The following is a 27,399-nucleotide window of genomic DNA, read 5'->3' as shown; positions in this document are numbered from 1 at the left end:
TGCTTTAAAAAACACATACAAACTACAGTTTTCAATTCCAATGGGCTACCCACAGACATTTATTTTAAAGACAGTGTAATTAAGAGGAGTTTATACTTGATCACAATAGAAACAGCCTAGCACCTATTGTCGTCATTCATTCATTAGCTGCCTGGCCCCTTGGCATTTGTGACCTGTATTACTAAGATGAATATTTTTTGATTTCTATCTAAGATTACAGGCCCATATCCTTTAAGCCTATTACTTCCTATGGGACTAGAACAATAAGTTGATCTTTTGTTAAAGTATATATATGGCCTTTTGTCCTGGGTTCCTGAAGCAGCTCAAGACAGCTTCAGAGCACTAAAGGTAAAAGGCAGTGTTTTGTTATTTATAATAAACACTTTTCACACACCCCAGCTTATGTTAATGAGGTGATTTTTTTGGACCATCTAGATGGCTACAGGATGGAGTGCTCACTGCGGGGAGGGAATCAGCCCTGTGCTCAGAGTTGGAACTTTCAGCCCTACCCCCAGTCTCAGGAAGGGGAGAGGGACTCAAGGTTGAGTCTATCTTCAAAAGCCAGTGATTTAATCAACCATGCCTAAGTAAAGAAGCCTCCGTAAAAATCCAAAAGTGTTATCAGTTGATGGGTGTCCAGGTTCTTGGCGTCTTGAACAAAGAAAGCACAAACGAAGCAAGGGAAGACACACAAAACATACAAACAAAGCAAAGAAAGAATGAAGCAACAAAAGCAGAGATTTATTGAAAATGAAAGTATACCCCACAGGGTGGGAGTGGGCCAAGCATAGGGGCTCAAGAGCACCGTTACAGAATTTTCTGAGGTTTACATACCCTCTAGAGGTTTCCATTGATTACTTGGTGTATGCCCTATGTAAATGAAGAGGGTGAAGTAAAGTCACTTACTTAGTGTACACCCTATGTAAATGGAGAGGATATTTCATAGATGAAGTGTTTCCATTTGATTTAGTTCTAGGAAGTCAGCGTGAATTAGCCTTATGTCCCTGCCTCCAGACCCTATTCTGCCTCATTTCCCCGCAGAAAGACGTGATCCCCATAAATCTTTATGGAGGCAGAGGGACCAATGGTCTATCTTCTGTAACTGCTTCATGCTGGCTTGGGGCACAGTCCCTACCTATTGGGAATCACGGAACTCTCGCCCCTCTCTGTCTAGTGGAGGCAGGGTAGCTCCTTGATGGCCAGGAGTAGTGGCTGGAACCTTTGTTGCATGATCATCTGAAGCTTGATGGTTTCTAGGCGAGAGGAAATGAATTTGGTTAAAAGATTTAATGGGAACTTCAGCGAGTGGATACCTATGCTGCCAGGAATGTTTTCTAGAGATTTGCGGAAGAAAAACAAAACCTAGTCTGTTCTAGGATCTATGTGTTTCCTTAACGTCTTAATGCAAGCAACTCCATTTTGGTTTGGTTAGGTTTGGTCTGTTGGGGCCTAGTGCATGAGTTCAGTCCAAAACAATGGCCTTCCATAATTTTGTTTTAAAAAATTCTCCCTTTTTGGTCACGTTCTCACTTAGGTGAGAGTGTGACCAAAACTTAGGGCCTTAGCACAACTCTCAGTTACCTTCATTTTGGGTTTCTGGTCTCAGTGCATGATTCATAGGTTATGGTGTCCTCATGTTCACACATTTCTTTCAGCTCTTGTCATTCCAGTTGAAGAGAGACCATTTGACATTCTAGAGATGGCTGCGTGCAACCGTTTAAAACCTTTGAGAGAATACAGCACACAAGGGAAACTATTATTATTTTTTTTTTACCTTTTTTATTTTTTGAGACGGAGTTTTGCTCTTTTCGCCCAGGCTGGAGTGCAATGGCGTGATCTTGGCTCACTGCAACCTCCGCCTCCCGGGTTCAAGTGATTCTCCCACCTCAGCCTCCTGAGCAGCTGGGATTACAGGCATGTGCCACCATGCCTGGCTAATTTTGTATTTTTAGTAGAGACAGGGTTTATCATGTTGGCCAGGCTGGTCTCAAACTCCTGACCTCAGGTGATCTGCCCGCCTCGGCCTCCCAAAGTGCTGGGATTAAAGGTATGAACTACCACGCCTGGCCGAGACTATTGTTACGACTATCGGGAGGATAATACCAAGAGTTTGGAGTATGCTTCTTCCCTTAGGTTCCCATAAACCAAACCACCTAAAATCAAATAGATCAAAGAATGAGCTAGATAAAGAGCCTACTCATTTAACCAAGCAATCTCTTTGTTAATCCCCTACGATGAATCTCTATACTTTTCATTTGATGTATTTCTCCATAGGCCACAAGTGCCAGCAGCTGCACAGATACTTCTCTGTTCAGCCAATTCTATCATATCTTTAACAAGAGAATTTTAAGTCTGTTACATAACTGTAGCCTTTAGAGAAGAATCTGTTATACAGCCTATCATGAGGGAAACATTTCTAATCATTGCTTCTTTTGCAATGGAAAAGGGCCGTGGAAAAAGGACCTAACAAATGATGCCCTTCTAGAAGATTGAAGGCCTCCTAGCAATGTTCTCTTTAACTTGTGATATGGGTTAAGAGGAGTGAACCAATGTTCTGTTTCTGACTGATTATGAGGCAATGTGTGTACCATTAAAATTTCTCACCTGCATTGGACCTTCATCTTTTATCTGTCAAAGTATAAGGTTATTCATATATGAGGCTGGCTGCAAAATCCTTCACAAATAAAAGTGTACCCCATAAGTGCATACAACAGACCCCCTTTTCATTTCTATTGTTCTTGGAGGCATAAACAAAAAATATTCAAAGATAAGACTCTCATAATAGTAGAAGTCTTGATCTGTGATCTTGGGAAAAGCTGTTCACATCAAGGATGCCATGTTCTTCTGGGGAGTGACTTCCTTGGTTAGCTTTACCTTAAGGGTTCCTATGGGTGTACAGTTCCAAGAGTGTGGAGGGACCCTCCTCAGTTGTGAGATTATGAACCCAAAGTTCAGGGTTCCAAAGTTTTGCTGCAATGTGGATGGCAAGGACAATCTTTCTCCAATGTTCTCAGAAGATCTAATCTTTAGGCTCTAGATTTGTGAAGGGGTTGATTGTCCTCAGCAAACCATAAAAAGCTTTCTGTACCTAGTGAAAATACACTGTGGCGTAATGACTTAGTTTTATAACATGAGCCCTCTTGCATGGGAGAGCTTTTATATAACCAGAAAACATGCATTGAAAATAATAATTGAATAAAATCCCTTTATAAAATGTTTAAATGGCCCATCAGGTGACCAAATGTACCTGAAGCTTTGATTATTTTCCCAGGAATATGGGCCCAAACATTGGCTATAAAGTATTTCAGTAATTTATAAGCCACCACACCAATATATTCAATTTGGATCATTTTATCTTTTCTATGATGAGTCATGGAATGCAGAACTTTTAATAATAAAAGCTTTAAGGACTCAGAAAGGACAAGGTGACCATCCTGGTCCTCCATGAGTCCATGCTTAATTAATATTAGACTTATATCCTCTTGAATACCAGTTGTTTCTCCACATTAGGTGCATAGCACTGGTAACTGATGGGTTATCATAGGTAAATTGACTTAGATCGTGGAGTTCATTCAAAATATGTATCTAAAACAATTTCAGTATCAGCTGATTTAACATGAAAATCTGACAAAAAGTATTTTCTTGGTACTTAATTCTTGTTCTACTTGGGTTAGCAGCTTTATACAAGGAAATTTGGTTATTTCTGTGGTTTAACCCTTTAAATTAGGCAAAAATGTACATTCCCATGCTTTCTTATAGTCTTTTACCAACAACACCTTTCACTTTTCTTACACACCTTGCATGTAAAACTGTTTCTTCAGTAGTCTCAGTTACATGTTACAATGTTAACTCTTAGCAACTTTTACTTTTGGTGAAAACCTTGATAAGTTTGGGGTTTTAATTAAGTACTAGATGTGGAGAAGCCTAGAACCCAGAAAGAAATGCAGATAAAGTCTGACTTTTTCTAGCATCTAACTCCATGTGTCCCAGGCCCTACCTAGCTGTAAAACAGGCAAATTGTACAGTTAAGAGTCACAGTGGCATTTACAAAGCATTTAGGAGGCCTAATCACCTTTAAATTGTACAACATTTCTTGCATAAATTCTTTTTCATAAATTATTTCATGACTTACACAGACCACATATCACATGCTTGGACTTTCTGACTTGTCCTAAACACCCCTCTTTTAAACAAGCAGTTATTTTACTTTAGGACAAGAATTTATCATACAAGATCCTTTCTTATATAAAACCTTGTTTGCATAGCTAGAGGGCATGGCTAATTTCACATGTCCCCAAGACTTACCTAGAATCTAATGCTCCGGAATAAATTAAGCAATTTTTAAAAGTCAAAGAAGCAGTTTGTGACCTTAAAGCATTTAGTCAACATAATATCTGACCTGCATAATTTAGACCAAATGTTTACATTTGTGAAGATATTTTTATTTTACCAATATTTTAAAACTGTCTTTATTTCTCAGATTACTTAAGTCACATGAACTAAATGAAAGGCATTACACTTTTTACTTTTCTGACAAAATATTTGATTTAAGCTCTTATTATTAACCAGTTAATTAAAACTCTTTTATATTATACACACAACACATATAAATACACAGAAGATAAAGGATTCATTCCCTGAGCCAGGAATTGAACCCTAAACCCGGGCTACCGTTGTGAAAAGAGAAAGTACAGCCACATAGTTACAAGGTCAAGCTCCCAAGGACATGACTGACCAATTGGCTGGGCCATCTTGAATAGTGGGCTTTTGGGGCCCTACACACGCTTTTTATCCTAGGGTACCCCTCTTTATGACAGAAAAATACAGGAAGACACACAGAGCACACCAGATTCACTACAGCTTAAGACCAGCCTCAGAATTCCTTTTGTATTAATTAAAACTTTATAGAGGAGATAAACAGTGACATTTACCTTTCATTTAACCAGTTGGCACAAATTGAGAGAGGCCAGTGTCTGACTACTAAGAAATTCTTGCCCTTTTGCCGGCATGCCAGATTTCTGGGCTCTTTCTCTCTGACCAGCCCTAGTGACCCTAGTCAACTGTAATGCAAACAAATACATTCCCATGAATTAAGAATATTCACAAATAGCTTCAAATTTTGGAGAAATTAGGCAGAGTGAGAAATACTACTCAAATTCTATTTACAAAAGTATAATCAAGACACTTAAAGTATCAGGAAGCCTAAACTCCAAAGAAGTTAGTTTAAGATTAAAAAGCTGGTGTGCTCCATTAATTCCTGCAGGCCCAACAAAGGTAGCCTAGGAATTCTGGATAAATGGGACAAATGATGACTTTCTAGAAACACATAGGAAACAGAATATCCACAGAACCAAATAAAAGCCTTCCACTTAGGAACTTAAAAAAATCATGGTTTTATATATATGCATACACGAGCAAAGCCCAGAGGAGAATAAACAGCAAATGAATGAAAACTGGAAGCACAAACAAACAGAAAACCAACCCTAAATTTTCCCACTGAGTCTATCCTGGAGGCTACAGTGTTACCCAGGGCCCCAAAAAACCCACATAATGAATATTTTATTACTATTACACAATTCAGTTTCCTTAAGTTCACCAATATCATTATACATCCTGTGCAATCAAGAAATTCACTCTAGGCACATGACCTATATAAGTACTTCAGTGCCGGCACTATCCATGCAAAACAGTAAACATAGTGTGAAGCAATGCAAGCATGTATGTGAAATTTGGCTCCACACTAAATCCGGCTTCAGGCTTAACTATATTAAAGAATTGCCAAACTGCTAATGCTTTTTTTTTTTTTTTTTAGACAGAGTCTCCCTCTATTGCCAGGCTGGAGTGCAGTGGTGTGATCTTGGCTCACTGCAACCTCTGCCTCCTAGGCTCAAGCGATTCTGCTGCCTCAGCCTCCCAAGTGGCTGGTAGTACAGGCGCAGGCCACCATGCCCAGCTAATTTTTGTATTTTTAGTAGAGACAGGGTTTTACCATTTTGGCCAGGATGGTCTCAATCTCCTGACCTCGTGATCTGCCCGCCTTGGCTCCCAAGGTGCTGGGATTACAGGCATGAGCCACCGCACCCAGCCACATTTCTTTACAATACTTACTTTATTTTAATCAAGACTAAGAGCTTTAACTGAAAACATTAATTAGCCAAATGTCTCCAATTCTCTGTCAGGTTTTAAATAATATTTTATTATATAAACTTTTTCCACATGTTTATCTGCTACTTACTGGTTTCTTACTATGGTATTTCATAAATAACCTTTTCAAATCTGTATCTGAACTAACTTTTAGATAACTTCTGAATTAGACAAAATTATTATTTTTCTCACTAGTAATATAAACTTTTTGGCACATTTTGTTTACAGAATTATGTGTTAACTAGAATTCTTAGTAACCTAAAACTTGTGTGAAACCCCAAAAAGCAAGAAATCCTGAACCATAAGGTGTGGGCATTTATAAATAAGAACAGCTCCACAATTTAGAAACATACTTCCCCATATCACAATCCTTTCTTTATTGGAAATGACCCAGATATTAAATGAGCATCAAAAATAGCTCAAAGCATTTAATTTACACAAAAAGTTTACCTAAAACACTTATCCCATTCACTGTGCTCTGTTCTTTCAGTTTTAACAAGGGAGGCATGAGACATCAATCAAGATATGTAAAATGAACATTGGTTCAGTCCAGAAAGGTGGGACAACTCTTAAGCGGGGAGGGGGCTTCCAGGTCACAGGTAGGTGAGAGACAAACAGTTGCATTCTCTTGAGTTTCTGATTAGCCTTTCTAAAGGAAGCAGTCAGATATGCATTTATCTTAATGAGCAGAAGGATGACTTTGAATAAAATGGGACACAGATTTGCCCTAAGCAGTTCCCAGCTTGAATTTTCCCTTGAGCTTAGTGATTTTGGGGGCCCAAGATATTTTCCTTTCACAGATTTCTCTGATTTGTCAAAAAAACAAGGCACACAAACCAAGATCATTTTGTTTTGGCTGGGTTTATAGATTAATAATCTTCTATGCCAAACACTGACATCCCAAAATATCTAGCAAAGACAAACATAAAACCAGACAAAAAATGTATGCTGACGGTTCTGAAGGCATTTCTGTTTTTATTTTACCAATAATTTTAAAGCCAGCTTATTTAGTAAAGTTATACTTAAGTCACGTGAACTTAAAAATTGCTTAGACTTAGTTAATGTATGAGCACTCTTATAAGTCAGTTCGGTAAACACAACATATAACAATAAGTGTACATACAAATAAACACATCTAGACATGTACATGTACACATACATGAACGAAGATCCAATAGCTTGGAACCCTAGCCATGAGATAGCAATACAAGCTCGCCAGTTTTACTTTGTTTGACGCAATAGATAATCCAGTGAAGGCTGTGAACCAAACTTTCGAGTAAAACATTTTCCACGGCAGTTTGATTTTTAAAGGCCAAACCTCCCCAGACTCCAAAGGACACTGGGTCCAAACAGTTCCAAACGAGAGCATCACATGTTAACCAGGCCCCCTGCTCAGAACAGCAGCACAAAAGCCTGGGTGCATGCAACACCATCCCACTTTCCCATTCAACAGCAAACTCCAGATTCCAAACAATATTGGGGCCAAACAGCATTGCAACTGCAAGAGAAAGTTCTAAGAAGAGTTTAGGACTAGACCTCAGAACCTCTGCCAAGGGCATCCCCTTTGTAGAGACTGAGGTCCAGAGGATCCCCCTGGGGTGTTCCCCTTTGGAGTCCAATCTTAGAGTGTCAGACGTCTCTGACCTTAGGTGGTCACTGGTGCTGTTTTGCATACTTTTCTTCCAGAGGCGATGGCTTACTGTGAGCTTTCCTTTGGTACCTGGGTGTAATCCCCAACTTTTAACATCCATATAATTTGATAATGCCATGCTTTCCCGTGCTTCTCATTCCACTAGAGTGACAGCCATGAACTGTAATGACAGGATTTGGAGCCTGGGTGGGCTTCTTTTGTCCTTAGCCAGTCGAGTAGGGGAAACGAAGAATTTATGCTTATGTTTTCCTGATTTCTGTGAGCTGCTGTAACATATTAATCAAACCCAAAGGGGAAGTCGGGGCAACTCCAATTTAGAGCCAGTTGATCAGAAGCACAGGTGGAACATCCTGGGGCTTGCAGTTGGCATTAGAATTGTGGCTCAGTCTTCAGTCTGTGTGATCTGATGGTATCCCCAGGTAGATAATGTAGAATTGAATTGGAGGACGCCCAGGTCATGGTCTATGCAGAGTTGCTTTGCTTGCTTGCTGGCTGGTGGGGAGAAATCCTCACACATCTATGGTCAGAAGCATGTTGTAAGAGGATAGTGGAAGAAACAGTTTATTTCTTCCTCTCATAACCCCGATACTTTTTTTTTTCCTCTGTCTCTAAAGGCTCATTTTGAATCTGTATTTCTTAAAGTTTAAAACCTTTCAGTCTAATTTCTCACAATCACTCTTACCAAAGAACCTGGGTCCCACCATGAGAGAAAACAGCCCATCTACTCCCTGGAATATTTATTTACTGGCATTCACTTTGGTTGGTGTGCTAAAATGATTGAGCCATATGAAATTGCCCTTTTTATGGGTTGAAACTAGGTCAGATAGCAATTTCATTCTCATTTTGGTAAAATTTAAGGACTTAGTGACCCATAGGAATATTATTGGAAGTATTTTTATTGCTATAGCATTTAAATAAAAGTAATTCCATTTGTTGCTGAAATTTTTACTAAAAGAGTTGAGCATGTGATAGTAATTAAAACAAAATATTCTGTTTTATAGTGACAGTAGTTTGAAAAGAAATGTTATAACTAAAATATAAAGTAAGTGCAATGGAATTAGACTTTGAGATGGAACATGAAGACTAATTTCTGATGTGTGACAGACAATAATATATCAGGCAATTAAGGAGATTTTGTTCAGGCAGTTGCAATAGGGATAATAAATAAAAATAATTCCATTTGTTGCTGAAATTTTTACTGAAAGAGTTGAACATGTGATAGTAATTAAAACAAAATATTCTGTCTTATAGTGTCAGTAGTTTGAAAAGAAATGTTATTATAACTAAAATATAAAGTAAGTGCAATGGAATTAGACTTTGAGGTGGAACATGAAGACTAATTTCTGATGTGTGACAGACAATATGTCAGGCAATTAAGGAGATTATTTTGTTCAGGCAGTTGCAATAGGGAGACTGTTCATAATGGGAAACCTCTTGAAGAGGAAGGAGAAAAGGTAGTGATTAATAAAACAAGGGAGTCACTGAGGAAGGGTAGAAGTAGGTCCTATTTGGGAATTGTAGACAGTGGGTTGGTCCTTTCTGGTTAACCCTTTCTTGGAATAAAAAAGGGTATGGTGCTTTTCCATTCTGGCCTTCTGAGAGCACGCAGGGCTGAGATAAAGTATAACACTGTCAGATGGAACAACATTACCAACATTTGTATTAATAAATCATATGGGATGCATACCACAGGTTGAAAGTGTGATTCAGAGAAAACTTATCAAAAGTTTCATTCATAACTTTAAAATCTATAGGTTTCTTAATATTTATTTCTCCATGAAAGGACTAAAACAGGGCAGCTTTGTGTTGTGGAGTAATCAACAATTGAAACTCAGGCTAAATCAGGGGAAGAAGCCAGCCATTAAAGACCAAGACTAGGCTAGTGGGCCATATTGTAGACGGAAGACCCAGTATAAGACCAAGACTAGGCTAGTGGGCCATAGTGTAGATGGAAGACCCAGTGTAAGACCAAGACTAGACTAGTGGGCCATAGTGTAGACGGAAGACCCAGTGTAAGACCAAGACTAGGCTGGTGGGCCGTAGTGTAGACAGAAGACCCAGTGTAAGAGCAAGACTAGGCTAGTGGGCCATAGTGTAGACGGAAGACCCAGTGTAAGACCAAGACTAGGCTAGTGGCCATATTGTAGATAGAAGACCCAGTATAAGACCAAGACTAGGCTAGTGGGCCGTAGTGTAGATGGAAGACCCAGTGTAAGACCAAGACTAGGCTAGTGGGCCATAGTGTAGATGGAAGACCCAGTATAAGACCAAGACTAGGCTAGTGGGCCGTAGTGTAGATGGAAGACCCAGTGTAAGACCAAGACTAGGCTAGTGGGCCATGTTGTAGATGGAAGACCCAGTATAAGACCAAGACTAGGCTAGTGGGCTGTAGTGTAGACGGAAGACCCAGTGTAAGACCAAGACTAGGCTAGTGGGCCATAGTGTAGATGGAAGACCCAGTGTAAGACCAAGACTAGGCTAGTGGGCCATAGTGTAGATGGAAGACCCAGTGTAAGACCAAGACTAGGCTAGTGGGCCATAGTGTAGACGGAAGACCCAGTGTAGGACCAAGACTAGGCTGGTGGGCCGTAGTGTAGACAGAAGACCCAGTGTAAGACCAAGACTAGGCTAGTGGCCATAGTGTAGATGGAAGACCCAGTGTAAGACCAAGACTAGGCTGGTGGGCCGTAGTGTAGGCAGAAGACCCAGTGTAAGACCAAGACTAGGCTAGTGGCCATATTGTAAATGGAAGACCCAGTGTAAGTGGTAGACTTCCGAAGTCTTTTGGAAGTTGAAGATGGGAAGTGTGTCTATAAACGGGTCAGGGCAGAGAAGTCTGTAATTTTGTTAAAGGGTAAATTTCAAGAGTGTGAAATCACAACCCATATAAAATGACCAAGTATCAAAGATTTTATTTACCTTATTACTAAGAGAACCAGGCACAACCTGTTTAAAGGAGCAGTAAGAAAACCATGAACTATGTAGGGTGAAGGAATGTTAAAATGAGTTTACAGGTGGAAGCAAAACTGATTTTTCCCACTGGGGAGAGGGTTGCCTCTTTATCAGACAGTTCTTCACAGATCTGTGGACAAGAATTATTTGAGGTGTGAAATATTTCAAAGGCAATGAAAGGAGCAAAACCCCCCTCCTTCCCAGGGTCAGATTGTTCCCAGAGGCTCCAGCATTCCATTGTCATGATATTCAGTAATCTCTTTTGCCTGTGCCAAAGTCCTAAGTTTTTCCTTGCCATACTCCCTCTATAGTAACTACTTGCTGCTTCTGATGTTGATCCATTTGAAGTTGGAATTTCATTGGCAACAGCCATAATCTAGTTTGACCATATGGCAGTCTAACTTTAAATTTTTATCTATAAATTGGAGGTGAAGGTTAATGAATTTGAATTAGCTCAGTGGTTCTCAACTGGAGTGATTTTGTCCCCCAGGGGACATTTGACAATGTCTGCAGACATTTTTTGGTTGTCAAAATCTGGCAGGTCAGGTGGGAAGTGCTTTGGGCATGTAGAAAAGGTAGAGGTCAGGAATGCTGCCAAACATCTTACAATACACAAAACAGCTCCCCACTACAAAGTTACCTGGCTCCAAATATGAATAGTGCCAAAGTTAAGAAACCCTGATAGCCATTGAAAACTGTTAGAGGAAAGCTCAAGTTTCTGCTGCGTTAAAATTAAACCTAATTTTATGCTCTCAAATCTGTGTGGAAAGCATACATTTCATTGTTACGGTCTTGAAATAATGTTCCTGTTACAATTTTCCGTTTTAGAAATTAAGCAGTCAGCATCCCCTTTAACTTGAGAGACTTAGTGATTAAGTGGAAACAGTTGCTTTCTCTTGTGATAAGCATATAGCAGTTAGAATTTTTAAATTATTTTTCCTATTTTAGGTTTCACTGAAGAAACGTCTTAGAGATTCATTGCACTTCTGAGATTTAATGTTTACAACTTGGAGTTGTCAACCTTCTTATAAGATACATTTTGGAAGTCAAAATGAAAGTTTTCTGTGAAGTTTTAGAAGAGTTATACAAGAAGGTACTTCTTGGAGCCACACTTGAAAATGACAGCCATGATTACATCTTTTATCTCAACCCAGCAGTTTCAGATCAAGATTGCTCTACAGCCACCTCCTTAGAATGGGCAAACACCTGTCGTATCCAGGGCAGGCATCAGCCCATCTCTGTTGGTGTGGCTCCCATTGCTGTAGCACCTGTGTGTTTGAAGACCAACTCTCAGATGAGCGGTTCCAGAGAAGTAATGCTCCTTCAGTTAACAGTGATCAAAGTGATGACAACCCGGATATTGTCTGTCAAAACCGAGTTCCATGCAAAGGAGCAATACAGAGATGTAATTAAAATTCTCTTAGAATCAGCCAAAGTCGATTCTAAATTAGTAAGCCATTTGTTTTTCTAAAGATGTAGATATTTAAAATAAAGTTTTAAGAACATTCAGCAATAGTGGTTAATTATATTTGTTTTCCTCTAGATCTGCATGTTCCAAAATTCAGATAAATTGTTATCTCACATGGCTGCACAGTGCCTTGCATTGCTTCTATATTTCCAATTGAGAGAAAAGGTAAGATAAGTAATCAAAGTATGTTATTATTTCTCTTTCTTAATTTTTTTTTTAAATTTAAATGTTTTGTGGAGACAAGGTCTCACTGTGTTGCCCAATCTGATCTCAAACTTCTGGGCTCAAGCAATCCTCCTGCCTCAGCCTCCCAAAGTGCTGGGATTAAAGACGAGAGCCATGGCACCTAACCTGTTTCTCTTATAGTTTCTTTAAAATTGCTCTTTGACATTTGATTTTTACCCTTCAGATATTTGTATTAATAAGACATTTGCTCACATAATAACATATGTAAAGCCATAAAAATTTAAGAATAGAATATGATGATTTGTGTCAAGGATTAGAGTCTTAAATGTGTTGTCAATCATAATCAGATTCTTAACCTGAGAGGTGAATTTCACATCAGAGTCCATAACTTTCTGCAGATTCTCGAACTAGTAGGTGGACCCCTTCCCCCTAAAAAGATTTAGGAACCACCAGTTGAGAACAAGCCTATTTTCACAGGTTTAATGTAAATTCTAACAACAGTCCTCAGCATAATATAAAACAGTATAAATAAATTCAGAGTTGAGTTTTTCTCTTATCTCTGAATTAGTTAATAAACGAATGAAATATCTACTGACTTTTCAACTATAATCTCTTGCTTCTTTCAATAACTTTTTTCTGAATATAAAAAGTGATATTACAGTAGAAAATTTGGAAAATAGACAAAGTATAAAGAGCAAATTAAAATGAAAAATTCACTACTTAGAGATAACACTGCTAACATTTTCATCTTTCATTTTTATTTTCTTTTTTTTTTCTTTACTGTCATAATTTTTATTCAGCATTACTGTGGAAGTTCTGGCTAGTGCAGTAATTAAAAAAAATAAGTTAAAGGTATAAAGATAAAATGTTGAAGTAAAGGAGCCACAGTCTTTGCTTTCTTGAAACTTAGAATCCAGTAGTAATCTGAATTGTTATAGTCTACCTAAGAGGAGATTTTGAAGTGAACATCAATTATGTAAAATATCTTTTTACCAAGACATGGTAATTTGGCTTCCAGAATTTTTTTTTTGTGGTTATCACTGGCTCATTTTTATTTTTATTTTTTTATTTTTATATATATATATTTTTTATTATACTTTAAGTTCTAGGGTACATGTGCACAACGTGCAGGTTTGTTACATATGTATACATGTGCCATGTTGGTGTGCTGCACCCATTAACTCGTCATTTACATTAGGTATATCTCCTAATGCTATCCCTCCCCCCTCCCCCTACCCCACAACAGGCCCTGGTGTGTGATGTTCCCCTTCCTGTGTTCAAGTGTTGTCATTGTTCAGTTCCCACCTACGAGTGAGAATATGCGGTGTTTGGTTTTTTGTTCTTGCGATAGCTTGCTGAGAATGATGGTTTCCAGCTTCATCCATGTCCCTACAAAGGACATGAACTCATCATTTTTTATGGCTGCATAGTATTCCATGGTGCATATGTGCCACATTTTCTTAATCCAGTCTATCATTGTCAGACATTTGGGTTGGTTCCAAGTCTTTGCTATTGTGAGTAGTGCCGCAATAAACATACGTGTGCATGTGTCTTTATAGCAGCATGATTTATAGTCCTTTGGGTATATACCAAGTAATGGGATGGCTGGGTCAAATGGTATTTCTAGCTCTAGATACCTGAGGAATCGCCACACTGTCTTCCATGCTGGTTGAACTAGTTTACAGTCCTACCAACAGTGTAAAAGTGTTCCTATTTTTCCACATCCTCTCCAGCACCTGTTGTTTCCTGACTTTTTAATGATCGACATTCTAACTGGTGTGAGATGATATCTCATTGTGGTTTTGATTTGCATTTCTCTAATGGCCAGTGATGATGAGCATTTTTTCATGTGTCTGTTGGCTGCATAAATGTCTTCTTTTGAGAAGTGTCTGTTCATATCGTTTGCCCACTTTTTGATGGGGTTGTTTGTTTTTTTCTTGTAAATTTGTTTGAGTTCATTGTAGATTCTGGATATTAGCCCTTTGTCAGATGAGTAGATTGCAAAAATTTTCTCCCATTTTGTAGGTTGCCTGTTCACTCTGATGGTAGTTTCTTTTGCTGTGCAGAAGCTCTTTAGTTTAATTAGATCCCCTTTGTCAATTTTGTCTTTTGTTGCCATTGCTTTTGGTGTTTTAGACATGAAGTCCTTGCCCATGCCTATGTCCTGAATGGTATTGCCTAGGTTTTCTTCTAGGGTTTTTATGGTTTTAGGTCTAACATTTAAGTCTTTAATCCATCTTGAATTAATTTTTGTATAAGGTGTAAGGAAGAGATCCAGTTTCAGCTTTTTACATATGGCTAGCCAGTTTTCCCAGCACCATTTGTTAAATAGGGAATCCTTTCCCCATTTCTTGTTTTTGTCAGAGTTGTCAAAGATCAGATGGTTGTAGATGTGTGGCATTATTTCTGAGGGCTCTGTTCTGTTCCATTGGTCTGTATCTCTGTTTTGGTACCAGTACCATGTTGTTTTGGTTACTGTAGCCTTGTAGTATAGTTGGAAGTCAGGTAGTGTGATGCCTCCAGCTTTGTTCTTTTGGCTTAGGATTGACTTGGCAATGCAGGCTCTTTTTTGGTTCCATATGAACTTTAAAGTAGTTTTTTCCAATTCTGTGAAGAAAGCCATTGGTAGCTTGATGGAGATGGCATTGAATCTATAAACTACCTTGGGCAGTATGGCCATTTTCACAATATTGATTATTCCTATCCATGAGCATGGAATGTTCTTCCATTTGTTTGTGTCCTCTTTTACTTCGTTGAGCAGTGGTTTGTAGTTCTCCTTGAAGAGGTCCTTCACATCCCTTGTAAGTTGGATTCCTAGGTATTTTATTCTCTTTGAAGCAATTGTGAATGGGAGTTCACTCATGATTTAGCTATTTGTCTGTTATTGGTATATAAGAATGCTTGTGATTTTTGCACATTGATTTTGTATCCTGAGACTTTGCTGAAGTTGCTTATCAGCTTAAGGAGATTTTGGGCTGAGACAATGGGGTTTTCTAGATATACAATCATGTCATCTGCAAACAGGGACAATTTGACTTCCTCTTTTCCTAATTGAATACCCTTTGTTTCTTTCTCCTGCCTGATTGCCCTGGCCAGAACTTCCAACACTCTGTTGAATAGGAGTGGTGAGAGAGGGCATTCCTGTCTTGTGCCAGTTTTCAAAGGGAATGCTTCCATTTTTTGCCCATTCAGTATGATATTGGCTGTGGGTTTGTCATAAATAGCTCTTATTATTTTTAGATACGTCCCATCAGTACCTAATTTATTGAGAGTTTTTTAGCATGAAGGGCTGTTGAATTTTGTCAAAGGCCTTTTCTGCATCTATTGAGATAATCATGTGGTTTTTGTCTTTGGTTCTGTTTATATGATGGATTACATTTATTGATTTGCATATGTTGAACCAGCCTTGCATCCCAGGGATGAAGCCCACTTGATCATGGTGGATAAGCTTTTTGATGTGCTGCCGGATTTGGTTTGCCAGTATTTTACTGAGGATTTTCTTATCGATGTTCATCAGGGATATTGGTCTAAAATTCTCTTTTTTTGTTGTGTCTCTGCCAGGCTTTCGTATCAGGATGATGCTGTCCTCATAAAATGAGTTAGGGAGGATTCCCTCTTTTTCTGTTGATTGGAATAGTTTCAGAAGGAATGGTACCAGCTCCTCCTTGTACGTCTGGTGGAATTCGGCTGTGAATCCATCTGGTCCTGGGCTTTTTTTGGTTGGTAAGCTATTATTATTGCCTTAATTTCAGAGCCTATTATTGGTCTATTAAGAGATTCAGCTTCTTCCTGGTTTAGTCTTGGGAGGGTGTATGTTTCCAGGAATTTATCCATTTCTTCTAGATTTTCTACTTTATTTGCATAGAGGTATTTATAGTATTCTCTGATGGTAGTTTGTATTTCTGTGGAATCAGTGGTGATACTCCCTTTATCATTTTTTATTGCGTCTATTTGATTCTTCTCTCTTTTCTTCTTTATTAGTCTTGCTAACGGTCTATCAGTTTTGTTGGTCTTTTCAAAAAACCAGCTCCTGGATTCATTGATTTTTTTGAAGGGTTTTTTGTGTCTCTATCTCCTTCAGTTCTGCTCTGAACTTAGTTATTTCTTGCCTTCTGCTAGCTTTTGAATGTGTTTGTTCTTGCTTCTCTAGTTCTTTTAATTGTGATGTTAGGGTGTCAATTTTAGATCTTTCCTGCTTTCTCTTGTGGGCATTTAGTGCTATAAATTTCCCTCTACATACTGCTTTAAATGTGTCCCAGAGATTCTGGTATGTTGTGTCTTTGTTCTCGTTGGTTTCAAAGAACATCTTTATTTCTGCCTTCATTTCATTATGTACCCAGTAGTCATTCAGGAGCAGGTTGTTCAGTTTCCATGTAGTTGAGCAGTTTTGAGTGAATTTCTTAATCCTGAGTTCTAGTTTGATTGCACTGTGGTCTGAGAGACAGTTTGTTGTGATTTCTGTTGTTTTACATTTGCTGAGGAGTGCTTTACTTCCAACTATGTGGTCAATTTTGGAATAGGTGTGGTGTGGTGCTGAGAAGAATGTATATTCTGTTGATTTGGGGTGGAGAGTTCTGTAGATGTCTATTAGGTCTGCTTGGTGCAGAGCTGAATTCAATTCCTGGATATCCTTGTTAACTTTCTGTCTCGTTGTTCTGTCTAATGTTGACAGTGGGGTGTTAAAGTCTCCCATTATTATTGTGTGGGAGTCTAAGTCTCTTTGTAGGTCTCTAAGGAGTTGCTTTATGAATCTGGGTGCTCCTGTATTGGGTGCATATATATTTAGGATAGTTAGCTCTTCTTGTTGAATTGATCCCTTTACCATTATGTAATGGTCTTCTTTGTCTCTTTTGATCTTTGTTGGTTTAAAGTCTGTTTTATCAGAGACTAGGATTGCAACCCCTGCCTTTTTTTGTTTTCTATTTGCTTGGTAGATCTTCCTCCATCCCTTTATTTTATTTCTGTGGCATATTCGATTTTTTTACTTAAATAATATTAGGATATTTCTGTTCCTTCTCGGTTTGCCACGTATTATCATACTTCTTTTGGCCAAATGTGTAAACAATGTTGTATACAGTTGTATTATGTAAAGAAAAGATTGTATTTTAACTGCTTTCTTTATTTTCTCACTTGTAGATAACCTTAAGTAATTCCTGGATTGCTTTTTGCCAGAAAAATCTTTCTGAATGCTCTGAGAGTAATAAAGCAATATACTGCCTCTGGACTCTTACAGCAATAATAAAAGAAATCTTTAAAGATTCATGTTCACAGAAAACAGGTATGGATTACATGGCCCCATAAACAATCGTCATCTTGCTCCTGGGAGCGTTGCATTTATAATGAGAAACAAAACTTAATTTGGAACATCTGATCTGTGTTAAAGTAATGAAAAACTCAGTCTCTTCCAATATATTTTGATTGAGGATAACCTGTTTTAAAAGAAAAAAAGTATAAGGAAAAAAGTAAAGCTTTTCATGAGCACAAATCCCTTGCATTGTTTGATGTTACTGATATTCGTAAAATGAATATTTTTTTTATTTTGTTTTGTTTTGTTTTTTTGAGACAAGTCTTGCTTTGTTGCCCAGGCTGGAGTGCAATGGCATGATCTTGGCTCACTGCAACCCCTGCCTTGCGAGTTCAAGTGATTCTTCTGCCTCAGCCTCCCTAGTAGCTGGCATTACAGGCGCTCACCACCACACCCAGCTAATTTCTGTATTTTTAGTAGACACAGGGTTTTACCATGTTGGCCAGGCTGATCTCAAACTCCTGACCTCAAGTGATCCACCCGCATCGGCCTCCCGAAGTGCTGGGATTACAGTTGTGAGCCACTACACCCGGCCATAAAATGAATTTTAACCGTGGTTCTTACCCATTAATCTGTGTAACCTCATTTGTTAATGTTAGAGGTAAACATTCCAAATCTGTTTTTTCATCTTAAAAAGTGATATTTATAAAAAGTGAATTGTAAAATTGTTTGAAGAAGACTGTTTTTCCTGTTTATAATTCCTGTTTTTATAATTGCAGAAATTCTAAAGCAGTTCCTGACTCATTTCGACACCATTTTTGAAGTGTTTTACAATTCCTTATTCTCTCAGCATTTTGAAAACTGCCGGGATACTTCTAAAATAGTAAACATCCTGATGTGTTTCCTGGAGTTGCTTGAGCTTCTCATCGCCTCCAGAATCCACCTGAAGTTACATTTCACTTGCCAGAGGATTTTATTTTTGAAACCATCTTGCATGCTAGAAGTTATTACCTGGCCTATTCAGGCTTTTGTTAAAAGGAAGGTCATCATATTCCTCAAAAAGTGCCTTCTCTGTAAAGTGGGTGAAGACCTCTGTCGTGGATCTGTGCCTGCCTTAATGCCGCCAGACCATCATGTAGCGGTGGACATGCTGGCTTTAGCTAATGCTGTTTTGCAAGCTGTGAATTCGGGGTTGTTGAAGACACTGTCTGTTTATGAAAAACATTCCTTTTTTGGAGGCGATGAAGTTCAACCTGGATGTGAACATATCACTAGTCCAGATCATGTGATCCTTAGAGCAGCAAGCTTAGTTATAATGAAATCCTTAGAAATCAAGTTTCAGAATTGTTCTTCAGCAAGTGAAATGAAAGGTAATTCTCCAGACTCCTTTTGTATGCAGTGTGTAATTATTTACTTAATACAGTAATTCATAATTATCAAATCTCAGGACTAGTTTAAATTCCAGTAATTTAAGCTGTATGTTATCCTATTTATAACTTACTACATTTTCCAAAAAATAAAAAAGAACTGGATTTACCTTTAAGAAACATGTCAGCTTTTTGTGCCTACAATGAATTTGTAAAGCATAAGGAATGATTTAGGTTTAAAAAAGTTGCTGTTGAGTCATCTCAAAGTAAGTGATGGAAATCAATTCATATTCAAATATTTACAGCATTTTATTTATATTAATCCTTCTTTTTTTTTTTTAATCTAAACTGCAGGTGCGTGACCATGGCCCACTGCAGCCCTGACCCCCCTTCGGCCCATGCTATTCCTCCTGTCCCAACCTGGGAGGTCCCAGCCTGGGAGATCAAGGCTACAGTGAGCCATGACCCATCGCACACCTGCACTCCAGTCCTGGTGCAACAGATGGAGATCCTTTCAGGGAGAGAGAGAGAGAGAGAGGAGAAGAGAGATTAAAGAAGAATATGTTCACTCCCACTTATGTGTTTATTGTTATTGTTTGTTATTATTTCCTTGTTATTGTTGTGTTTACTGTTTGTTTATTTTGAGGCAGGGTCTTGCTCTGTCTCCCAGTCTCACTGCAGCCTCAACGTTTTGAGCTCAAGTGATCCTCTCGCCTCTGTTTCCCCACCCCATTTATATTAATCCTTCATACAATTAGTGTTTCTACTAATGTAGATTATCGAAAATTAGATATTGAATTAAAGCTAATATATGAGAAGTTATATTGACAAAGAAATTGTTACATATATAATTTCCAGAATAGTAACTCAGGAGTTCAAAGTCTTCCATTTTGCTTGAGAAAAATGAATAGTAAATGTCTCTAAACAGGCAGCATACAGATTCAGTGAAAAGTTTGAATTGTGAGCAATGACATCACTGAATTGCTTTGGATATAATTTAGCTTTTAATAACTACACATTAGTTATAATTCTGTGCAGTTTTAATTTATAACACTAGATGGCACCTGTTATATAATTCAGCTTTAAATTGTAGTTCAAACCACCTAAAACGTTTTTATTTTTGTGCTTAATAGTAGTACTACTATGCTTTAAACAAACAAAAAATATGTTTCTCTGTTATTTTGAAGACAAAATTATTTTTGCTTGGTTGCATTCTTGCCTCTAGTGACAGACAGCTCTGGCATCCGATGAAGTGATCTTAGTTGTCTGCTCATTTATTTATCTGCTTTTAGCAAGAAATTACATAACTTTTATTTCTAAGAGATAGTTGTTGGGCAGTTGTTGCAAATAGATGATGTAGCTGTACATTTTAAATGTATGCTCTGGAATGAGTCACTTTTTTTCCCTGAGCCTCAGTGTCCTCATTTGCCAAATAAAGATGCTTCCTAACTGATTCCTGATGACTTTTTGAAAGTGAATTAGGAGAATTGCATCTTAAGGTACTTTAGACACTATGAGTTTATATATAGGCAAGATATTCATTCATTCATAAACTATTGCCTACACTTTGAAATTTTCATTTTTTGAAGTTGACTTACAGAGGTTCATGTCTGAGTTACTGACCTTCTTAAAGCCTCATCTTCAGCCCTCTCTGCAATTACACAATCCGTGCAAATGGCTGTCTCGGGTTTTCATAGAACAAGACGATGACATGCTGGAGGCTGCCAAGGCATCACTGGGCATCTACTTAACACTGACCAGGTTAGTGTATTTTAAAGTAATTATTGAACGGCCTACAAGTCAGGAAAGCAGAAAACATTTCTGAGAATGTGCTGGGCATGTTGCTTACTTTCATCATTTGGGGGAAAACATCCTGTGGCAGTTCCTTTCTTTAACCCTGACTTACATGAAAAGGAGATTGCATTTGCATCGCTAGGAAAACCTGGCTGGCTGGGCAGTTCTCAGGTAGTATAACTAGATTGGTATCTGAAAACATGGCTTCTGATTTAGTCTCCAGTAAGTCAGTACACTTCTCTGAGTCTTAATTGTTGTTCATTTAAGACCTCTTTTCACCCCTAAGACTTACTTTTTTGTATTAAGCTTCAGTAAGATGATCTTTGCCTTTGTAAAGGTGAATACAAACTTAGAAATAATCAAAGAAGCTGTTCTGAATTTTCGTTTCAGTCGAATTTGGGCTGATACCTTCTTGAGGCAAATGTCTGAAATTGGTTAAGTTATGTTACTGATGATTTATACTGACTGTCTCTGCTTTATTAAAATAGCTGTACTTGGGGTAATATCTTCTTGTGGCAAATATCTATAATTGGTTATGAAGCTAATAACCGATGACCTTTTCCACTGTTTCTGCTTCTGCTTTATTAAAACCCTCACATATTTGCTTTATTTCCATTTCTTTCTTGGCCTGGGAGAAAGGGATTTCTTGCTAATGATCTGTGGTGCAGCGTTGTGCCGCCAGTACTTGTATTATGACACTGCTGGCAATGGCTGCTCTTAGACTCTTGAGTGTTTGGGGCCAATTTTCAAAAGGTCCTAATCAAGAACACAAAATTCCTGCATGTGATTTGAATTAGATTCAAAATGGTCAAATACAAGTTCAGTCTGAAAATGCACATGCCTGTGAGAGTGTATCTTAATTGTACTCAAAGTTAGCTCCTTACTCCTCAGGAAGTGGAAACCCCTGAATGAAACTGACTTTGTGTGTGAATTTCTCACTTTCTGAATCCAGTTCAGTGTGTCCAGAGAGGCACGTGCTTACAACATAGATAGTTTTTTTCAGATGTAGTTGTATTTGTTAAGATTTTTTTGGTTGTAAATGATAGAAACCAACTCTAATTTGAGCAAAAGCCAGCATTTATTGGCTCATAACTGGGAATTCTAAAGGGTCAAGTTGGAGTCAGGTATAACTATATGTACAGGGACTATAATCAATCATGTCATCAATCACTTGTCAATTTTTCTCTGTCTCACAGTTTTGAATTCATTCTCAAGGCATGGCCACCAGCAGTTCAAGGCGTAACTCAGCCTTACAGTTACAATCTTCCATAGCTCCAGCAAAAGTCCCAGGGGAGACCTGATTAACCCACTTGGGTCACAGAGCCTTGTCAGAACCAGTCACTGTGGCCAGGAGCATGGTGTGCTCTGATTGGTCAGTCTGGGTCACATGCCCACCCTTGTTGAGGAGGGTAAGGAAGGAGGTTTAGGAATTATCTTACCACATGGAATTGGTTACCTATAAGAATGAGGAGTTCTGATGTCGAGAGAAAGAACGACAGATAACTTCTATTGGGCAGACAAAAACTAGAACTGCCAAAGTCAGTGGATTTTGCTTTACTGAGTCAGATTTCTTTAGAGCTTATGGGGAAGGGAATGGGTTTTGAAATTTTTTCTTTTAAGAAGTGATGCATAGATTTAAAAGTAATCTAATAGGTTAATTTATAGTATGTGAATTATATCTGGTAAAACTGTTTATTTTTGTAAGGTCGTTAATCTGCATTCTCCATTATCTTCATTTTCAGAGGATGTGAAGCCACTGAAAGCTTGACTCAGGGAAAAGAAATGTGGGACCATCACACACATGAAAATGGCTATAATCCTCACTGTATTTTCTTATTCTTCTTGAAAAATATAGGATTTGATTCCACAGTTCTTCTTGACTTTTTGATTTCATCAGAAACCTGTTTTCTTGAATATTTTGTTAGATATTTAAAATTACTGCAAAAGGACTGGGATAATTTTTTCACCATTTGCAATAACTTTGATGCAACTGAATCTAAATATGACGTAAGTATTTGTGGCTGTGTCCCCTCACTTGTCCAAGACCCAAGCACCAACCAAACAATACCCCATCGTTTGACTGCTCCTCATAGTCACAGAGATGTGTGTGCTCGGCACTCCTGGGCTTCCGATGCTCCCTCTGAACCACTGAAAGCTGTGATGTCCAAGGGGGCTCACACCATGTGTGCTTCTAGTCTGTCTTCCCCCCGGGCCTCTCAAAGTCTGGTAGATTACGACAGCTCTGATGATTCTGATGTGGAATCCACAGACCAGTGTTTAGCTAACAGTAAACAGACATCTTTACACCAGCAAGCAACTAAGGAGATTCAGGATGCAGCTGGGACAAGCAGGGATAAAAAAGAATTTAGCCTTGAGCCTCCATCAAGGCCTCTGGTTCTGAAAGAATTTGATACTGCCTTCTCCTTTGATTGTGAAGTAGCCCCAAATGATGTCGTCTCTGAAGTGGGAATATTTTACAGAATAGTAAAATGCTTCCAGGAACTACAAGATGCCATCTGCCGTTTGCAAAAGAAAAATCTTTTCCCATATAATCCAACTGCACTTTTGAAGTTGTTAAAATACATAGAGGTGATAAGTAATAAAACTATGAACACTTTGTAAAACATTGACATTTTATTTTCCAGGTATGGTTTTTCCTTAATATAAATTATGTCTCAATGAGGTAATAGTATAAAATCATCACCACAAAAGGGTTTTCTTTTTTTATTTTTTGAGACAGAGTATCATTCTGTCGCTCAGGCCGGAGTGCAGTGGCGTGACTCGGCTCACTGCTACCTCCACCTCCTGGGTTCAAGCAATTCTCCTGCCTCAGTCTCCCGAGTAGCTGGAATTACAGGTGCCCGCCACCACGCCCAGCTAATTTTTGTATTTTTAGTAGAGATGGAGGTTTCACCATGTTGCCAGGCTGGTCTTGAACTCCTGACTTCAAGTGATCCGCCTGTCCGCCCTCCCGAAGTGCTGGGATTACAGGCATGAGCCACTGTGCCCGGCTGGGTTTTCTAGACAAGTTCTTACTTTTTGCCTTATTGGAAGCAACCTAGTGACTGAAAAAGAGACATCAAGTGACAAGTCACTCAGTATAGCTATATACCACTGGAGATTTATGGCAGTTCTAAGTGACACAAAATCGGGGGTGGTGATTGCGTTCCTCAGCTAGGGCTGCCATAACAACTTGCCACGTGTGCTGCAGCTTCAGACACCTGGAATTATCCTCATAGTTTTGGAGGCCAGAATCCAAACTCAGGCTTCAGCAGGGCAATGCCCTCAGGGTCTGGAGAAGAATCCCACCCTGCCCCTTTCTGGCTTCTGGTAGCAGCCAGCCAGCCATGGTGTCCCTTGTCTTGTAGTGGCGTCACTGCAGTTCCTGCCTCGCATGGCATTTTCCTGTGTCTGTCCAGTTTCCCTCCTACAAGGACATCGGTCATTGGATTGGGACCCACCCTCATCCAGTATGATCTCAACTTGATGACAGCTGCAAAGACCCTAATCCCAGATACGGCCACTTTCATGTGTTCTTGATGGACTTGAATCCAGGAGGCTCACTAACCAAATACAGTTACTATTTCCTTCTGGGGTATTTACACAGAAAGCGATATATTACAAATGTAAAATCTTAGCCGTTTCTTTGAGAAGTGATTATACCTGGCCTACTGTATGAACATGATTCTTTCTAAAAAAAAAATTTAATCACTACATAATTTTCCTATTTAAAATTGTGACATGAATAATTATGTTCCATATTCTTAAGGGGAAGCAGTAAATTCCATTTTAATATGTTTGTGTAATAGGAGCAATAGCTATATTGTGCTGTGAAGTCTGGCATTAAGGCAGTCTAAAATATTGCCTGTCCATTTTTTTTTTTAATGATCTCTTTGCAGAGAAACAGAACAAAGACTAAACCTACCGGACATTAAAATATATATTAAGGCTATGGTATTCGAAACAGTTTAGTACTTAATTCAGGTAGACATGGAAAAATCAGTGGAGCTAAATAGAAAGTTGCTGATTAAAATAACAGCGAAGTACCAGTGTTAGCCAAATAGCAACGCAAAGGTCAAAAGGTTTGCGTTTTAACATGCTGTCGGTGAGGCTATGCGTTAAGGCAGTTTCTACCATAATTGAAAAAGCACGTCAAAGAATGTGTATTCAAGGATGCCACGTAGTTTGTAAAAAATGTTAAGGTTTTAGAGTTTTACTAGAAATACCTGGTAAAGTAAGTCAGAATTTGTCTAGTCAGTGGAATAGTAGATGCGTTCTATGCATGTTTGTGGATGTGAAACATCTCCAGTAAAAAACAAGTAAATACATGGGGCTTGCAATTATTTAGGGAAAGAAGCAGGGCGGGAGTAATACACATTCATATATATGCTTTTGTGCATGTATAAAATATGTATGTAAGACTACCTAAGAAAGTCATAATAGTGGTTGCCTTGGGAGACAGGTCTGATGTGGAAGACAAAGTCTCATCTTTTTGTACTATTTTTAGCGGGATACATGCAGCACTGCATTAGGTTATTTCAATAACAGACCACATAGTACAGTGGTCCCATAAGACTATCAAGCCGTTATTTTTACTGTGACTGTCCTATGTTTAGGCATGTTTAGATACACGCATACTTACTATTGTGTTACAGTTGCCTACAGTATTCAGTACAGTAACATGCTGTGTACAGGTTTGTAGCCTAGGAGCAATGGGCTATACCATATAACCTAGGTGTGTAGTAGGCTATGCCATCTAGGTTTGTTGAGTATACTCTGTGACATACATGACATGACAACAAAATTGCCTTACAGCTCATTTCTCAGAACATGTCCCTGTCAAGTGACACATGGCTGTTTTTTGATGGAAATAACTGGGAAAAAAAAATCGACTCTTGTTCCTAAGGGTACATAAATGTTGAATGCATTATAACTCATGCTTATGCAGATGTGGTTTTGACTTGTGTTTCTCTATAAGGTTAGCAAGGAACTGTCAGCCCCTCATTACATGTAAAATGAGGGAAAAGCAATCTTACAGGTATGCGAAGTTGGTGTTTCAGAATCTCTACATTTATAACTAACTCGAGTGTAAGTCAATTCATCACACACTCACTAAGCCCTGCTCTTGCTAAAGGTGACCCTTGGCTGGTGTGATCACTATCCTTGGCCTTTCTGAGCATCTAAGCGCTATTCCCAGAGTTACTTCTTAAAGGAACACAAAACTATTGATGCATGTCTGCACAGTGAATTCCCAGAGTACAACACAAGAGCAGTCTGTAACCTCACCCCTTCCAGTAAAAGCATATGGAAATACAAGTGAGCACATGGTGCCGTGCACCTGACTTACTTATTTTAAAGCAGAAGAGATACAGAAAAGTGCACTATAAGTATACAGCTTGTTGAAGTTTCAGAAACAGCACACCTGTGGAGCCAGTCCCCAGATCAAGAAATAGCATGAGGCACCCAGAAGTCCCTCTTGAATCCTCTCCCTGTCACTGTGCACCCCTGAAGGTAACTGTGTCATGAACTGAGACAACAGAGACAATCTTTGCCTGGTTTTCTCTTTCTTTTATAAATGGAGTCATAGATTATGTATTCTTTTGTTCAACATCATTTGGGAGTGTGTCCTGATTTATTTTTAAAATGTCAAGTACCTGGCTAGGCATGGTGGCTCACGCCTGTAATCCCAGCACTTTGGGAGGCTGAGGCGGGTGGATCACCTGAGGTCAGGAGTTCAAGACCAGCCTGGCCAACATGGTGAAACCCCGTCTCTACTAAAAATACAAAAAACCAGCCAGGTATGGTGGCACACACCCATAATCCCAGCTACATGGGAGGCTGAGGCAGGAGAATCGCTTGAACCCCAGAGGCAGAGGCTGCAGTGAGCTGAGATCGCTCCATTGCACTCCAGCTTGGGCACAAGAGCAAAACTCCATCTCAAAAAAAAGTTAAGTACCCACATTTCAGCTATTATTAGTAACAAAATACTTTGACTCTTCATAATTCTCTGACACGCCTGATATGCTAGAACAGTGAGATTAGCAAACACTGGTCAAACAATAAAGTGTATGGTAAACAGGTTATGCAGGGCCTTGTGCAACTGGCCCCAACCTGCTTCTCCAGGCTGTCTGTGGTTTTCTCCCCATCCACTGTTCCTTGCACAACTCTTGGCTCTTAAATATTCATTCATCAAGCCCCATCTTCAGTGTTAGATTGTGAAGCCTTCCCCCATCCGTTCTTCACCATTCAATTCTGCATGCTCTATTCTCTGCGCTTTGCTCTTTCCTGTGTTGTATCATTTGTCACATTATATTTGAACCATAAGTCAACAGTCTTTCCATTTGCTAAGCTCTTTTTACTTCGTTACATCATAGGCACAGCACAAATGTTGAATAAATGAGAAGTGATCCTTCTCCAGGGACTTGATAATCTACTGGAGGAGACAGATGTGCAGAGAATTATAATCATTATCCTTACCTTGCACTTCCTACTTGCTAGCCACTGTTAAGTGCTCTTCTAATCCTTGTAACAATGTTAGAAAGTAGGTCCTATTATTATTATTATTATTATTATTATTATTATTATTCTTGTT

General features: G+C 38.8%; 1 protein-coding gene across 14 annotated transcripts in view; it reads left to right on the top strand.

Annotated features, from left to right (window-relative positions):
- LINS1 (lines homolog 1) overlaps positions 1–27,399 on the top strand; it is a 57,250-nt gene that overhangs the window by 9,240 nt on the left and 20,611 nt on the right. For 5 of the 14 annotated variants that reach the window (XR_010151561.1, XR_010151560.1, XR_010151562.1 and 2 more), the window contains exons 2-7: positions 11,696–12,197; positions 12,291–12,380; positions 17,538–17,679; positions 18,426–19,016; positions 20,603–20,774; positions 22,550–22,814. Coding sequence is in view for 11 of the 14 variants with exons in the window: in XM_063794404.1 (XP_063650474.1) it covers positions 11,799–12,197; positions 12,291–12,380; positions 17,538–17,679; positions 18,426–19,016; positions 20,603–20,774; positions 22,550–22,814 (1,659 nt within the window). In the remaining 3 variants the exon portion in view is untranslated. Of the gene's footprint in view, positions 1–6,634; positions 6,744–11,695; positions 12,198–12,290; positions 12,381–15,995; positions 16,121–17,537; positions 17,680–18,425; positions 19,017–20,602; positions 20,775–22,549; positions 23,432–27,399 lie in introns of those variants that run through there. The other 9 variants (XM_016927540.3, XM_063794402.1, XM_063794403.1 and 6 more) reach the window with 5 other exon arrangements.

The sequence above is a fragment of the Pan troglodytes genome, chromosome 16 (genome assembly GCF_028858775.2).
Source record: "Pan troglodytes isolate AG18354 chromosome 16, NHGRI_mPanTro3-v2.0_pri, whole genome shotgun sequence".
Classification (NCBI taxonomy): Eukaryota; Metazoa; Chordata; class Mammalia; order Primates; family Hominidae; genus Pan; species Pan troglodytes.
This window is presented reverse-complemented; position numbering and strand designations above follow the sequence as displayed.